Genomic DNA, 16924 nt, shown 5'->3' on the forward strand with positions numbered 1-16924 from the left:
GATGGATTTGAATTCAGATCCAGACTCTGCATTGTTTTTATGGTGCCACTTTGCTGTCTCCCAACCAGAGGGATAAAAAAATGTGAGGAGAGAGAGAGAAGATAGGTTCAGCTGAAGGGGCTTGCTGGAGGAGATGGCATGGTCCCTGAAGAATAGATAAACTTTGACAGGTGGAAATAGAGAAGAGGCATTTCAGGAGCTAAGGCAAACTAAGCCATAATGGCTGGAGCCCTAGATATGTTTTGGAGTCACGCCAAGCCTAATTTGATTAGAGGATATTATTTCATAGTAGGAATCACAAAATGGTGATCAGCCTGAAAAAGGAGGTTGGAGTCTTACATTCAGTGTCAGGGCAAGGGATTTTCCAAAATATGAACACTTTAGTCTGGAATTTAAGGTTGTCCACTCTCTGACTTTTACTTTTCCAGTCTTATTTACTATCACTCCCTTTTTTATGGAACATTAGCTGTTCTCCAAATCTATCACACTGTGTTTTGTTTTCATACAATTCCTCAAGTCATCCCTTATGTTTGGAATTTGATCTGTCTTGATTTCTGCCTCTTACCTTACTTCAAGGCTCAGGTTAAGTATAATACCCTCCAAGAAGCTTTTCCTAACTTTTCCAGATATTTGTAAGCTCCCTGTTTTTAAAATATCTCCTATCATACTTATGTGGATACATGTTATTCATTTCCAATGGATTATAAGATCCCTGAAGGCAAGAATTGTTTTATTTTTGTCAATTGTATCCCAGTGCCTTGTACTTAATATGCATGAGCACTTAATAAATGATTGTTGCATTCAATCAAATTGAGTTGAATTTGAGAAATTTTATTGTTGAGCAAGGGAAATAGACCATACTATCTATATGACTGAGAGATCTGGTGTTTATTCAGAGATTTCCATGAAGTACATGTGTCTCTGAAAAGTCTAAACACTTCTAAACACCCCTGATTTTAATACAATATCCTGAGTTTTTCTAGTTAGATGGTTTTGGATTCATAGTTCATGCTTCTTAGTTTTATGTATATTATATTTAACAAGTATTTATTAATCACCTACTATGTGCTAAGCACCACTTTAAGTACTGGAGAAAGAGGGGGGAACAAAGAAAGGGGGAAAAAACCCCTGCCCTCAAAACTGACATTTGACCCTTTCCTTCCTTGAGGAATATGTTATGATCCTGTTTGGTGTCCCTTAGCTTGTTATTTCTGTCATTCTAATTGCAATTTGTTTGTTCCATTTCCCCTTATCATTCCAATGTTAGGATTAAACTATAAAGTTTCTAGGAGGCATGAGTATTTTTTCTTGTCAGGATACTGTAGATTCTATTTTCATATTTGTTGATTGCTTTAATTAATCGTAGAAAGTTTTCTTGAACAATTTCTTGAAACTGAATGCTTGGACTATTTCATTTTTCTAAGCATCCTGAAATGTCAATAATCCTGAGGTTGCTGTGATTTGTTTGGCCCATCCTCCAACCTGTCACTTGAATCTGAATGTTTTCTGGGACTTTTAATTAATAATTCCGTCATTTTCTGAACATGTCCTTTGAGTTGCTATGGGTTGTTGATAAGTTTATTTCCTGATATCATCTACTTCTGTTGGCTCTTTTCATTATGTGTTCTTGGCAGCAGCTAGGTGGTACAGCGAATAGAGCACTTGACCTGGAGTCAGGAGGACTTGAGTTCAAATTCTTTCTCAGACACTTAACACTTACTGGCTGTGTGACTTTGGGCAAATCACTTAACTCCAACTGCCCTGCCTTTCCCCCCTCAAAAAACAAACAAACAACATTATCCATTCTCATCATTCTCTCCCCTCTGAGTAGTGGTCTCCTTTTCTATCTTTTCCTTGACCCCAAGATAACTTACAAAACAAAACACCCTCTCTTTATTGTCTTAAGTGTTTATGACAGCCTATCTCATTGGGACTTTAGTGCTTCTAACAGATCCTCCAGGATGACACCACACTTTTGTGTTCATCTTTATGTTTTACCTGTCCTTCCTTCCATTCCACATACATGTATTTTATTTTATTTTTTTGCCTTTTGGAGAGCAATTGGGGTTAAGTAACTTGCCCAAGTTTACACAGCTAGTTTTTTTGTGTGGGTGTTAAGTGTCTGAGGCCGGAACCGAACTCAGGTCCTCTGACTCTGGGGGCCGGGGAGCTCTTACTCACTGTGCCACCTAGCTGCCCCACACATACATACATGTATTTTAAATATAAAGTTGGCCAATTTCCTGATTGTCAGTTTTATGTCAAATATTAAATGATTTTGCTTGGAAATTACAAAAGTTTTAACATACAAAAGAGGAGTTTTAAGACTAAAAAAATGCTGATATGAAGAAAATATCCTATATTTATGCTAAAACAAAGGGTTCAGAACCTGCACTGTATTTAGGCCGAAGACCAGTGTATAATATCATTCAGATACTATGTTTTCTTGGTTAGCTATAGGCTTTAAATTACTTTCTAAACATATTTGCTGGTTTGCCAGATTATTTATTCATCCACCTATTTTTAAAAAATTTATCCATTCATTCATTTATTTGTGGAGTGGGGGAGGGTGGGGCGGAGCTGGGTCTTTCTATCTCGCCCTGGAAGCACTGTATTCCCAGTCCGCCTACTGATCAGCATGGGAGCTTTGATCAGTTCTTTTTCCAACATGGGCCAGTTCATCTCTTCTTAGGTAGCTTAGTAGCTTTCCTGCTCTTGGGGTCTCAGCATATGGATCCCAGGTTTAGTTCAGACACTTGATAGGGTTAGCCCATTGTGGTCTAGAACTCTTGAACTCAAGAGATCCTCTGCCTAAGACACTTAGCAACCCATTTACTTCTACAAATATTCATCCATTTAATTTACATTGTCAGTATTATTGGCATATATTTGGGCAAAATAGCCCCTAATAATTGCTTATATTTCATTTTCATTGGTTGTAAATTCACTTTTTTCATTTTTGATAAGGTAATTTTTGTTCTTTTTAAATTCAAAGTTAGTCAATGATTTGTCTATTTTGTTGTTTTTCCCCTGAAAGAAGCGTTCCTAGTTTTATTAGTTAAATGGTTTTTTAACTTTCAATTTTATTAGTTTCTCCTTTAATTTTCAAGATTTCAATTTTAATGTTTCATTAGGCGTTTTTAATTTGATTTTTTTTAGAACCCATTTGCTTATGCCATTTATTTTAAGGAATGTGGCTACAGTGTTTTGTTTTCTTCTTGTGAACAGGAAGGAACCGGTTAGAAGGATCTTCATTTATGTTTATTGTTTTATAAGTTTAAAAGTTATTTTAAAAATTCTAGCCCTGTATTGTATCCACATCATTCACTTTAGAGAAATTGCTGTTTTTCCTTATTGGAATTGCTCCTGTAATTGGAGAACTATAAAGGATATCATTTTTGAAAACTAGCCATCCCTTTAAAGGCTGTGTTTCCCTGCATCATTTTAGGTCATACAATTTTGTCTTTGTGCCTTTTGAAATTTGTTATAAAAAACACGAGTACCTAGTTTTCCTTCTTCTCTATCACAAATTCCAGGATGGAGTAGACATTTTTCTTCCAAGTTTCTCACATTTAGCAACCAGTTGTTCCTTATTGGTTAGAACTAAATTCATAATGGCAGTTCTCCTTGTTGCTTTCCCAATCTTTTGAAGACCAAAATCATACTTAAGGCAAGGCAAGAATTTGTTAGATGTTCTATTTTTCCAGAGAGAGAGAGAGTAACAACCCAAGGTTATTAGCTATGAAGCTATTCCTTCAGAAGATGCTAGACTCTGTGAAGGCACCACAGCTTCTTGTCCTAAAGAGGACAAGAACTAACTAGTGATCATAGTGATTATAGAGTTAGAGCTGAAAGGAGGTCATCAGGTCTAAACTCCTCAGTTTACACATTAGCAAACTAAAACCCAGAGAGATGAAATGATTTGCACAAGGCCACATAACTAGTAAGCAGTACATCTGGGATTTGAATACAGAACCTTTTTATTCCAAATCGAGGGTTCAAATCACAAGTGCCACATTTTAGAAAGAACATTAACAAACTGGAGCTGTTGGCATGGGAGCAATGTGATAGCAGCTGCTTTCCCAATGAGCTTTGGGGAGACCAAAAAGCTGCATTACAATGCTTTCACCATAGGCTTTTGGGAACCACAACCAGGGTACTCTCATCAATTGGGCTCCTGAGAGTTCTGAGGTAGGAGGTAGTCCATTGCCCTGGTCAGCTCCTACTTAGTCCTACATAGGGCCACTGACCAGCTAAAGAGTATTCTGAGGAGTGTGAACAGTACTGTGAAGGAACTGGAGACCATGACATATGAGGTTTGACTAAAGGAAACTGGGATGATGAAAAGTAAGAGAGAATTACATGATGTGTGTACATGATGTGACTGTCTTCACGTATTTGTGTGTGTGTGAAATGCTTGTTTTTTTTTTAATGTTCATTTTCAAAATTTTGAGTTCCAAATTCTCTTCCTCCCTCCAGCCCCTCCCTTACCTATTGAGAAGACAAGCAATATGATACCAATTATACATGTGAACTCATGTATATGACTTAATATTTCCATATTAACCATGTTGCAAAAAAAAAGTAAGAAAAATCAAGTGAACAAAAACATATGTTTCAATCTGCATTCTTGGTTTTCTTTCTAGAGGTAGATAGCATTTTTTCATATGAGTCCTTTGGAATTGTCATGGATCATTGTCTTGATCAGAGTAGTTAAATCTTTCACCGTTGGTTATTTACAATGGTCTCCTGGTTCTGATCATTTATAGGTCCAAGTTTTTCTGGGCCTGTTCCCCTCATCATTTCTTATAGTACGATAGTGTTCCATCATAATTGTATAACACCATTTGTTTAGCCAGTTCCCCAAGTGATAAGCATCCCATCAATTTCCAGTTCTTTGCCACCACAAAAAGATCTGCTATAAATATTTTTGTACATATGGGTCTTTTTGCTTTGATCTCTTTGGGATGTAGACCTAGTAGTAGTATTGCTGGGTCAAAGGGCATGCACAGTTTTATAGCTTTGGGGCATTGTTCCCCAGAATTGTCAGGCCAGTTCAAGACTTCACAAATGATGTATGAGCATACTTAATATGCCACATCTCCTTCAGCATCTATCATTTTCTTTTTCTGTCATGTTATCTAATCTGATAGGTGTGAAGTGGTATCTTTGTCTTCTAGTAATTGAAATATTATAATGACATAGAAAGATTAGATTTGTTTTGGTTGGCCCCAAAGGACAGACCCAGGAACAATTGGGAGAAGTTGCCAAGAAGTGAAGTCAGTCTCAGAAGGAAAAAAAAATATTTGCAGAATTTTAGAATTGGGAGGAACCTCAGAGGCCATGTAGTCTAAGCTGTACAAAAACTTGAACTGGTCACTAATAGAAGGGCTGCTAGGGGAAAGAAGTTCACCATCACTGGTTTTCTTAAAGGGATGGGTGGATGTCCCTCTATCAGGGACGTTGTAGAGGGATTCCTGCTCAGGAATGGGTTGGGTAAGATGACCTGTGAGACCCTTTCCAGTTCTGGGATTCCATGATTGCCTTAAGGTAGGTAGGCCGAGATAATTTTTTCCTCTCTCTGGAACCAACCCTTGGGAAATCTCTTTCAAAAATCCTTGGATCAGAGATCTAGAGCTGGAAGAAGATCATCCAATCTATGCCCTCCTCCCACTCCACCATTTTACCAATGAGGAAATGAAAGACCAGAGAAGTTAGGTGACTTGTTCAAGGTCCTCCAAGAACTATATGTGAGAGCTGAGTTTGGCACTCAGGCTTTCTGATCTTCAATCCAACTTTTTTTCTATGACACCATGCTAAACTCTCTAGGGAGAGGCAACAAAGCCATTATTGTTTTTTGTTTTTTTTTTCTTGGTCACAGGCACAGAGATGTCATCCAGCTCCTCAGGGATGCAGGTGCTCAGCTGTCTCCTCAGGAGCTTCAGAGTGCAGGGACTGAGCTTTGTAGGTAAGAGACACTGGCCAGATTCCCTGGACTGTCCCTCCTCCAACCTCACATTAGTGCTGCCAAAGCTTAGCCAAGACAGCAATCTTGGTTCCTAGAGGGAGCATCTGGAGGGGTTTGTTCTACATCAAGGGTGGGGAACCTGTGGCCTTAAGGCTACATGTGGCTTTCTAGGTCCTTGAGTGAGACCTTTTGACTGCATCCAAATTTTACAGAACAAATCAGTGGGCTTCTAAATCCTTAATTCCAAAGAATTTGTTCCTAGAAATACCTTTGTGATTGAGGAGATCTCAGCCTTAGTGGGCTCTGTGTGTGAGCCTGTTGTCCATCAGCCCACATTCCTAGTTAATGCTGTGAATGGAGAGGTAATCTCTTGTGTTGGAAAGAGTGTTGTGTTAGACTTTGTTCAAGGGATAAGGGTTCAAATCTTGGCTACAACACTTATTAGTTATATGGCCTTGGATATAAATATCCAAAATAAAAAAAAAACACAACCACATAGGATCACATATGTAGAGCTAGAAGGTACCTTAGAAATCATCTAATTCAAACTCCTTGCCTGAAGCTAGGTGGTGCAGTGGATATAGTGCTGGTCCTGGAAGCAGAAAAACCTGAATTCAAATCCAGCCTCAGACACTTATTAGGTGTATGACTCAGAGCAAGTCATTAACCTATATCTACCTCAGTTTCTGATATATAGGGATAATATTAGTATCCACCTCCCAGAGTTATTATGAAGATTAAATGAGATAATAATTGTAAAGTGCCTAGTACATAGTAGGCACTTAATAAATCCTTTCCTCCCTAACTTCCTTTCCTTTTTTTCTCTCCCTTTCTTCCTTCCTTCCTTCCTTCCTTCCTTCCTTCCTTCCTTCCTTCCTTCCTTCCTTCCTTCCTTCCTTCCTTCCTTCCTTCCTTTCTTCCTTCCTTCCTTCCTCTCTCCTTCCTTCATTTTCCAGATGAGGAAACTAAGGTTTCTAAAGTGAAATGAAAGGTAGCAAAGACAACATTGGAACTTGGGTCCTCTGATCTCACATTCAAGAGTCTTTCTATTGGACCAGAAAAGGTGGTATCCCTGGGGCCAGACCTTGCCTCCCATCCAGGGCCCTCCTCACTATTCCTTTTCAAACTTGTAGGATCACATAAGTTCAAAGAGAGCAGGATGATTGTTGGGATGTCACACAACAAGGTTAGAGTCAAGAGGCAAAAAGAACTCTTCTTATCTGGAAGCTTGCAGGACCATTGGCTCTCAAACCTGTGGGGGACCTTAGATCCCATTTCCTTAAACCCCTTCATTTACAGATGAAGGAACTAAAAGACAAAGATAGGAAGGGAAATGCCCAGAGTAACACAGGTAGGAAGTGGTAAAGCTGGGCAAATTACTCCAGGTATTCAGACTCAAAATCCAATGTTTTTCCCAGTGAATAGAAAGGTCTCTGTCCCTTTCCCAACTCTTAGGAAAACGAATTTCCCCTTCTTTTGTTGCCCCTGCTTTCAGGTAGAGAAGGCAGAAGCTTCAGAGAGAAAATAGTGGGTGGGAGGATGGTTCCCTGGAATCAACCTGCCCAGCATCTTCCTGACTTTAATGCAACCTCACCCACCTGTTGTCTCACTCTCCTGCCAAAGGCACTCCCAAAATGACATTCTTCATTGAGGAGAAGATGGCCCTGGACTGAGGCTTAAATAGTCCCTGCAAAACCTGTCTAACTGGGAAGAGAATTAAGGTGAGGGAAAGATGAGACAGAGAAAGGCAAGATAAAGGAGAGAGTGATGAGACATGTATGAGCAAGATGAAACAGATGAGAGAGGGGAGAGGAAGATAGGGGGGGCTGGAGGAGAAAGATGGGAGAGATAAGAGGAAAAATAAGGAATAAGATGAGAGGGAGAGAGGAAAGAGTATAGGAGAGGAAAAGATAAGAGAGGGAGAAAGATGACTGTGGGAGAAAAGAAAGAATATGAGAGAAAAAGACAGAAGGAGAAAGATGGCTGAGGGAGAGAACAGAATGAATGGGAGAGAAAAAGAAAGATGAGAGTGGGATAAAGAAATGAAGAGAGAGGAAGAGAATTTGGACTGTAGAGTCTCAGAGGGGCTTGGGCACAAAGGAAACCGTGTAATGGAATGAGTGGTGTGTGAAGGACATATCTGGGGATTGGTCTATTTCTTGTGAGATATAAAGAAGCAGAGTCAGTTCTGGGAAAAGTTGTGAAGTCTGAGATGAAGCTGCTCTTGTATGGTTCTCCTTTTCCACTGTGCCATTCCCATAGAGCAGGCCTTTAACATTCACCCCTTCTGTGTCCCATCCCTAGAGGATGGTCTGTCAGGATTGGAAGGGGTCTTATAAATTAATCCTTGCTAAATATGTTTAGGGTGATTATGGTAAGATTTAGATGTAAGGTAGCCCTTCTCTTCTGCCTTTCCTTGGCAGACAATGTGGACAAGCCTTCCAAACCCTTTGGGACACATTTCTCTCAGAACCTGCCCCTCCATCCCACTCTCCAGCTGCTGCCCCATCAAGCACCTTCCCTCCTAGGGTTAGGAGGTGATTGGCAGGTGGTGCTGGACTCCGTTCCAGTCTCCTTAAGTGACCAAGGGCCTGGGGTGATGGGCAGCTGAGTCCATTGGTCTCTCCATGAAGGTCAACTAGTTTCCTCTTTACTCTCTCCTTCACCTGAAGAAGCTTAATTGACCTTAAGAGTCATAGTATCTCAGGGTTGGAAGGAATTTCAGAGGAATCATAGATTTAGATTTGGAAGGGACCTCAAAGGGTTAAAAGAAACAGGAGACCTTTTCCCCACATCTCCTCCAAAAAGTGATCTGTTCCCTGCCTGAAGACATCCAGTGGCCGGAAACTCATCCTCTACCAAGGCAGACTATTTCACTTTGGAACAGCGCTGATTAGTAGGAAGTCTTTTTGTAGAGAGAGCCAAAATCTGCCTTGGCAACTTCTACCCATTACCCTTCCTTCTACTCTGTGGGATGGGTATATATAAAGAAGACTAGCACCTCTGGTGTAAGGGCTTGCCCAGCCCTTTTCAGGACTGCCCATCAACCTTGGGTGTCCACCTATCACCCAATTCTCACCGGTGACTCTAAGAAGCCATAGTATGTGCAGAGGCCACACCTTAGTAAAACCTGTCTCGGCAGATGGGCTAAACCAGGTTGAGGGTAACTGACAGGCTTCAGATATGTTAGTGATTTAGGGGGATGTCTACCCCAAGCACGTGAAAACTGCCCCCAGTGGAATGGGTGAATGAGAACAGTTCCAATGGCCATGAAGGCAACTGAAGCAGGTGCTGCGGAGTTTAGAGCTTGGTCAGACATTGAAGATGCCAAGGTCATCCACTGCATCCCAAGCCATTGCCACTCATCCTGACTTTTGTCCTGCCAGTGGGCTTTGATACTCTGAAAGAGAAAGTGAGGTTGATGACTTTCAGCAACTCTGCCTCACTTAAATCTGACTCCTGTGCAAGTCAAAACATCACCCTCATGACATCGTTGGTCCTTTTTGAAAATGAAGGACAAACAATAACCCTGTGGAATCAAGGAGAATAAATTTCAATGCTATAAATACTTGAAGATAGCAATCATCTCCTCTCCTCAATCTTCTGTTCTTCAAGCTAAAGCATCCCTGTTCCTTCCATCACTCTCCCCATGTCGTCTTGTCATTCTAACTTGTCAGTATGGTTCCTAAAATATAGGGTAACCAGAACTGAACACAGTATTTCAGCTGTGGTCTGACCAAGGAAGAAGGGAGCAAGACTCTCATTCCTTATGTCACAGAGGTGGTTACTGAGGACCAAGTTGGGGGCTCGCTTGGCATCACAGAGCAAATGAGTACCAGTGTCAAGACCCGAGTCTCTTTACACCAGGTCAAGGCTCTTCTGCTAGTTCTACTTGACCTTTAGAGGAATAGTAAGGGTCATGATAGCTGGCATTTATGGGTTTACAAAGCACTTTACAAATATTATCTCATTTCATCCTTACGGGAGCCCTGGCAGGTAGGTGCTATTATTATCTCCATTTTATAGATGAGGAAACAGAGACAGACTTGCCCAGGGTCATATAGCTATTAGATGTCCGAGGTGAGATTTGAACTCACAACTTCCTAACTCCAGGTCCAGTTCTCTTTTCACTTTGCCTCCTAGCTTTTTTCACTGATATCCCATGTATGCCTCAATTCCCTCCCATTGAAAGAAGGAAAAGAGGGAGAAGACCTTTAGGTATTCAAATTCTCTGGGTGCTCAAGGGTCATCCTCTTCCCAGCCTTTGGGTTTCTAGCTAAGACAATGATAACTATTGAAATGTCCCCTTAGGAGGGATGGCATCATGGCTATTCCTCCTCCTCCTCCTCTTCTTTCTCAGGCTTAGAATGGCAGAGAAAGAGCTGACATCTAGGGAATGCATGTGGGTGTTGGGGGGGGGGTTCTCTGAGAGGACAGCTAATTTCATAGGATTGTAGAGATAAGATTGCCTCATGAGAAACAATGCAGCCTCGTAGACAGAAAGCCGGCTTTAAAGGCAAGTGGACCTGTTTTCAGGTCCTTCCTCTGACACATACTGGCTTTGACCCTGGGAAAGTCATTTGCTGTAATTAAAGCATCTCTCTTAATACTAAACTGTAGGGGTGGCTAGGTGGCACAGTGAATAGAGCACCAGCCCTGGAGTCAGGAGGACCTGGGTTCAGATCCAGCCTCAGACACTTAACAAAAAACTAGCCATGTGACCTTGGGCAAGTCACTTAACCCCAATTACCCTCCAAAAAGAAAAAAAAAGACTAAACTGTAGAATCACTCATGGTCTGCATTGGTAGAGCAGAGTTTCCTCACTGAGAGTCCCTTAACTAATGAAATCACAGGTCTGCACCCCCCCCCCCCAAAAGAAAGTTGGAATTTGGGTTTGAAAAAGTGTTTTGGGATTATCTAGCCCAATACTTTAATTTTATCAGTGAGGAAACTGAGACCAAGAGAAATTAGGTACCCAAGGTTACATAAGGAGCAAGTAACCGAACTGGGATTTGAAACCAGGTCCTTCTGGATTCAAATTCATTGTTCTTTATATTATACCACACTAGCTTCATTTTTTTTTTTTTTTGCTTTTTTTGGAGGGCAACTGGGGGTAAGTGACTTGTCCAAGGTCAGGTCACATGGCTAGTTTTTGTGTTAAGTGTCTGAGGCCGGATTTGAACTCAGGTCTCCTGACTCCAGGGCCAGTGCTCTATTCACTGTGCCACCTAGCCGCCCCGACACTAGCTTCATTTTAAAGTCTCTGTTACACAAAAGTTCATTGAGAGAACTTAGACCCAGACACTAAAGTCCTTATTTGATCAATAGATCTTAAAGCTACATGACATCAGTTAGTCCAGTCTTCTGCCTTCAAATAGGTATGATTTTTCCCATTTGCTAGAGAAAGAGATCAAAGTCCAGAGAAGGGAATTTGAGGGTATGGCATCGTGAAAAAATTGTGGACTTGAATTGAAAAAAGCTATGGGTTTGAATCCTATCAATGACCTTGACTTGCTGGGTAACCTTGAGCAAATCCCTTCTCATCACAAAGCCTCTTTTTTCTTTTTCTATAGAATGGAGATTGCACTTCATCGTCTCTCAGGCCATTTCCACATCTAAGCTTCTCTTATTCTATGAAGTGACTTGTCCACAGTGATTACATGGCAGACACCAGAGAATCAGGCTTCCTGATTCCTGGTCCAGAGTTCTTACCCAATAGCATGTCCAGTTTGAGAAGTTTTATTGAAACAGAAGTCACCTCAAAGTGAGCCCAAGGTCCAGGCAGCAGTGGCATCTTTTAGAGAGGAAATGATCCCTCTGGAAGGAAGTGGCCAACTTGACCCTGGATAAGTCGTTTCCCCACTGTGGGACTCGGTTTAGCTCCTCTGTAAAATGAGGGAGAAGATAGGGATGGCATCCTCTATAAAATAAAGGACAGAAAGGGGCAGCTAGGTGGCATAGTGGATAGAGTACCAGCCCTGGAGTTAGGAGGACTGGAGTTCAAATCCAGACTCAGACACTTGACATGTACTAGGTGTGTGACCTTGGGCAAGTCATTTAATCCTGATTGCCTTACCTCCCCCCTCAAAAAAAAGGACAGACAATTCTGGATGAGAGAGAAGCCTGGAGATGGCAGAGAGCCAGGCCCCTTTTTCTTCCCCATCAAAAGTGCTGGTGCTGAGCTGTGATTAACCCTTTGAAGAGTTTATTACTAACTTATGATTAATACCCAGGGAAGAGAGATACTGAGTTAGACATCTCTGATCATAATCAAGGCTCCTTCCCACCACAGCTTAATTAGCAGAGGCCTTGAGTATTCTAGGCCATCTCTAGGATGGATTTGGGAGAGAATGGAACTGATATTTATTGGGTAGGAAGGCAGAATCCTAAGAAGGAAAGGAGATTTTTGTCCCTGTTCCAAATGATCCTAAGTCCCAGGTCCAATGATCCAAACTCTGTGACCTTGGAAAAATTGCTTCTTTCCCCTCTGTCTCCCCATCTGTAGAACAAAGGGGTTATAAAAGATGGTCTTTTAGGCTCTCTCAACTCAGATGTTTTACCTCCTATGATTTTTAAAAGAACATTATTGATGCTTTTTGTTTTTACACAAGGCGTCTTGCAGGCAAACCTTCCTGGGGGGAGCTCTGTATGTTCTCTTATTCTGAAATCCCTTCCAGGTCTGACAGACGATCTCTGGGATTCTTTGTGATCCTAGCATTCTTCCCAGTTCGGACATTCTGTGATTCTAGAGAGCTAGTTTTAGGAGAGGTCAGAGAGGAAAATGGAAATAGGTTGGAGGCAGATTTACATTGTTCCTTATATCATACACAAGCTTCCTTTTAAAGGTTCTGTTGCACAGCTGGGGAGTGGGAGGAGCAGATTTTCTGGATGTTTTAGGATGTCCTTGGCCTGTCTGCATGACTTAGGGACCTTGTCAGAGTCTGGACCTAGGTTGGAGGAGCAGGTGAAAGGGGGCTGGGTTGCAGAGGCAGTGAAAGGGCACATTGGTGCAATGTGGACATCATGGTGCAATGGAAAGCCCATAATCTGGAATCAAAGGACTGGATTCAAGTTCTCTTTCTGCTCCTTTATGGATTTGGGCAAGTCATTTAAACTGAGGGCCTCAGTATGCTCATCTATGAAATGAGGGGTTTTTTCCTCCCGAGTGTTCTCTAAAATCCTTACCTGTCTAAATGTCTATGATCCTGCAAATTATTTCTTGAGATACCTAGCTAGATTAGGGCACATTCACTAAACATTAGCATACCAGTAGTGGTTCCTTTAGGAGCTGGCCAGGCTTAGTGTTGAGAAATTCAGCATCCACTGACAGCCCTTCATCCAGGCAAAGAGTTCATAGTGGGGCATCCCCTGCCACCTCCCCCAGGCATACAAGCTACTTATTTGTGGGGAGGGGGAGTCTGGGAGTGAGGAGTGTCCCTTCTGTCTTCTAGGAATGTTCTTTTTATTGGAGATAGTTGGAGAACAGAACAAAAACCTTGTAATAGAAGCAGCTGAGTTTGAATCCTGATTCTGATAGCTTTGTGACTTTGGGCCTTTCATCCTCTTCAAGCCTCAGTTTCCTCATCTGTAAAATGGGGGTGATAATAATAATGCACTATTTTCCTCACAGGATTGTTGTGAGGAAAGTACTTTGTGAATCTGAAAACTCTCTATACATGTTCTTACTATTAAAACCACCACCATCATTATCATCATCATTGTCATAATGCATCTGGACAGATTGCCTTGAGCAGTGCCAACCCAAAGCACTAGAGAAATGTATTCTACAAGACCTCAACACTATGTGACCTCCTTTCCCTGGGCTTGCAGAGCAGGTCAGAACTCCATAGATTCATGGAGGTGAGAAGCTTAACTCCCTTCTGTCCTAAACATCCTAAAACATCCTTAATTGCCTTCCCTAGATTCTGGTCCACACTTTCTTCCTCACTCTCCCCTATTTCCAGCTTGCCCCGAAGACAGGATTGAGGAAGCTCCCACGGCCAGAAAAAGGGCTAACTTTTTTGGAAGTAGGTAGGGGTGGGTTTTCCTGGCCTCTTAGCCATGGAAATGGGGGCATTACTCACCCTGGGAAATAGCCCTACCCTATAACCTGAGCACTTAGAAGGGGTGGAGGTGAGGGGCGATGAAAGAGATGTTTCTGATTAGTACCTGGCACATTGACTAATACTGGAGGTCCTCCCTCCCCGGGAGGGAAACTGGTATCCAGAAGATAAGAACGAGGTTTGGGAGCTCCAGAATTTCAAGAAAACAGATCTGGGATGGCTCTTTTCTGTGGCACTGGCTGTACTCAGCCTCCATAAGGAACAGGATTGGTTCTTCTCCCCCTGCACCTTCCCCAGAGCCCTTGGGCAATGGGGCTTCTTGGAGGAGTTTAGAGACAGAATTGGATATGGAAGAGCTCTCCATCCATCATTGACAGAGTTGGAATGGACTTTGGAAGCATCCTGGTTTTCCTTAGCAAACAGTTGTCCATCCCTGTTTCTAGTAAGGCAATGCTCAAGGCAGGCTCCCTCCCCACTATTACCACAAACACAAAGCTGGACAATTCAACTGTGGGGGCAGGAAGGTAGCAATGGTTGTCAGTAACCTTAATGAGGGTACCAGCCTGTCTCTCTCCCTCTCTCTCTCTGAAGCTGCCTGTGGGGAGCTTGGGCTTTTGGACTTATATGTTCCAAACTGTCCCTTATATTGTACTAACAAAGAGGGAGAGAAAGGGAAGAAAGCCAGTATCCCAGAGCTGTCAGCATTGGGGAGTCTGGTTACCTGGAAGCTTCTCTTAGTGTTTGCATTCTCCTGTGTTGTGTGTCCCTGGGGAGACGTGTCTGTGTTTTTGTTTTGTAGTGGGATGTAGTATAGGCATGCTGGAGGTCTTAAGGTACAGCATGCACTGAAAGATTAAACAACAAAGGATTAATTATTATCTGTAGCTAAGCATATGAAAGCACTTTTCCTTATGATCTTGGGTGTGTTCTTGCCACAACTCATAGACCCTTTGCAGACTTTCATGTTGTCTTGACCTCAGCACATTACATATGACCTCTATCACCTACCCTCTTGGAGTGACCACAGGGATGGAACCTTCCCCAGTTTGGCTCAGGTTGGAAGTAGGGTGAGGAGGGGCAGGGTAGAAGAAGTTAGTATTTTATTCAGTAAGAAGGGCAGAGCCTGAGGGATAAAGAATGATGCTTTCTGCCTTTCTTTCTCCCTTTGCTTCTCTCTGCTGGTGGGCTTCTGATGGGTAACAAGGCCTGGCCGGCTGGAGCAATGCCATAGAGCTATTCTTAGCTCTGGGATGTTCATTCTCAACCTCCCAGGTGATATGGTCCAACAGCTGTATTCCCTCATCCTCTTTTCCTCCCTCCTCTTTCTCTCCTACTTTGAACTATGTATTGGCTAAAACCCATTCTGTTCTTAAAGTGCCAGAGGGAGAAAAAACTATGTTGTGAAATATGAAACTGGAGACGCTCTCCCTCTCCTCTGTGTCTCTCGCTGGTTAGTCATGGTCACACCCACTGGGTGAAACTAGACTCTGTTCTGCCCTATTAATTTTCACAGCTAATTCCCTCCCCCTCCCAACCCCCACCCCCAGGCCACTGCTTGCTCAGCTGTTTGGCGCTGTCATAATCACCTCTTCTTTCACCCGCCCTGGGCTCTTGGCCTGCATCCCTCTGGTTGACACAAGATGCTGCCCGTGGCCTCCTGCTGCTACCACCCTTAGGGACCCAGGGCTGGCTCTACTGATGGCTTCTCCCCGACAGGCTGGCTGCAGGTGGTGACAGGGATGGGCTGATGGCATGGCAGCAAGCAGGCGTGGACCTATTCCTGACGGGATATGACGGGCAAACCCCGCTGCAAGTTGTAAGTCTGACCTTTCCACTGGTCTTGGAGACCTTGGACACATTTTACAGGAGATTTTAGCGGCAAAGGGCTACATGTGAAAGAATGGCCCCAAATCTTGACTTGATCACTGTTCTCCTGGACCCTCATAAGTACTTCATGAGTCCTTAAAAACCCTACATGGAATCAATTCAGAATCTCAGGTTTCCACTTCCTAATTAAGTTATGGTTCTTTACTGGCATGGAGGGAGAGGGGATTATTTGTCAATTCAACCAATATATATTCAATATCTACTTTATACAGGGGCAGTATGACATCAAGGGTCAAGTGCTGAAGCCCGAGTCAAAAAGAATTGGGTTCAAATTCTTTTTTTGATACTTACAAGCCATATGACATTTATTAACTCTCTTGAGACTTATTGACCAAGTTAGATAGGTTTCCCGAATATTCTTCTTACATGGATTAAATCATAGAGCCTTGATATTGATTCATAAAAAGCACATGCAAAATTAGATCAGGTGATTGTCTCTGGGGAAAAAAAGTGTTGTATTTGGGGCAGCTAGGTGGTGCAGTGAATAGAGCACTGGCTTTGGAGTCAGGAGCATCTGAGTTCAAATCCATGACACATTTGCTAGCTGTGTGACCTTGGGCAAGTCACTTAACCCCAATTGCCCTGCCTTCCCCCCTCCAAAAAAAAATGTATCAAACATCTCTAATAAGAGTCTGATGTATACATAATATACCTACATACATATTTTCAAAGATTGTGGACAATAAACACATAAAGCCAAAAGCCATTCTCCAATATATTAGTGGACAAAGTATATGGTAAAGAGTTCTCAAGAGAAGAATTGCAGACTATTAATAACCCATGAAAGTATGCTCCAAATCACTCATAAGAGAAGTATGAATCAGAACTACCCTATTTCACTTTATACCCAGTAAATTGACAAAAATGGCAAAAGGTAGGAATAGTCAATGTTGGAAGGGTTGTGGAAAGATTAATGCACTAATGCCTTGTTGGTGCATCTGTGAGTTGGTGCATCCATTCTGGAAAGCTATTTGGAATTATGCAAACAGAGTGGTTAGAATGTCTC

General features: G+C 42.2%; 1 protein-coding gene and 1 long non-coding RNA gene across 2 annotated transcripts in view; one reads left to right on the forward strand and one right to left on the reverse strand.

Moving 5' to 3' along the window:
* The window catches only part of ASPG (asparaginase), a 129583-nt gene that overhangs the window by 109264 nt on the left and 3395 nt on the right, over window positions 1-16924 (forward strand). Inside the window, exons 13-14 of the mRNA XM_069103813.1 lie at window positions 5882-5968; window positions 15748-15847. Coding sequence (XP_068959914.1) covers window positions 5882-5968; window positions 15748-15847 — 187 coding nt within the window. The remainder of the gene's footprint in view (window positions 1-5881; window positions 5969-15747; window positions 15848-16924) is intronic.
* LOC138173747 (uncharacterized) lies at window positions 11692-15845 on the reverse strand. Its single transcript, XR_011171508.1, has 3 exons — window positions 15618-15845; window positions 14753-14876; window positions 11692-11853 (listed from the first exon to the last, which is right to left on the reverse strand). It is a non-coding gene; the product is annotated as an uncharacterized lncRNA (long non-coding RNA).

The sequence above is a fragment of the Petaurus breviceps genome, unplaced genomic scaffold, assembly GCF_028583685.1.
Source record: "Petaurus breviceps papuanus isolate PSGF00001 unplaced genomic scaffold, PetGlider_PUasm1.0 64, whole genome shotgun sequence".
NCBI classification, from domain to species: Eukaryota; Metazoa; Chordata; class Mammalia; order Diprotodontia; family Petauridae; genus Petaurus; species Petaurus breviceps.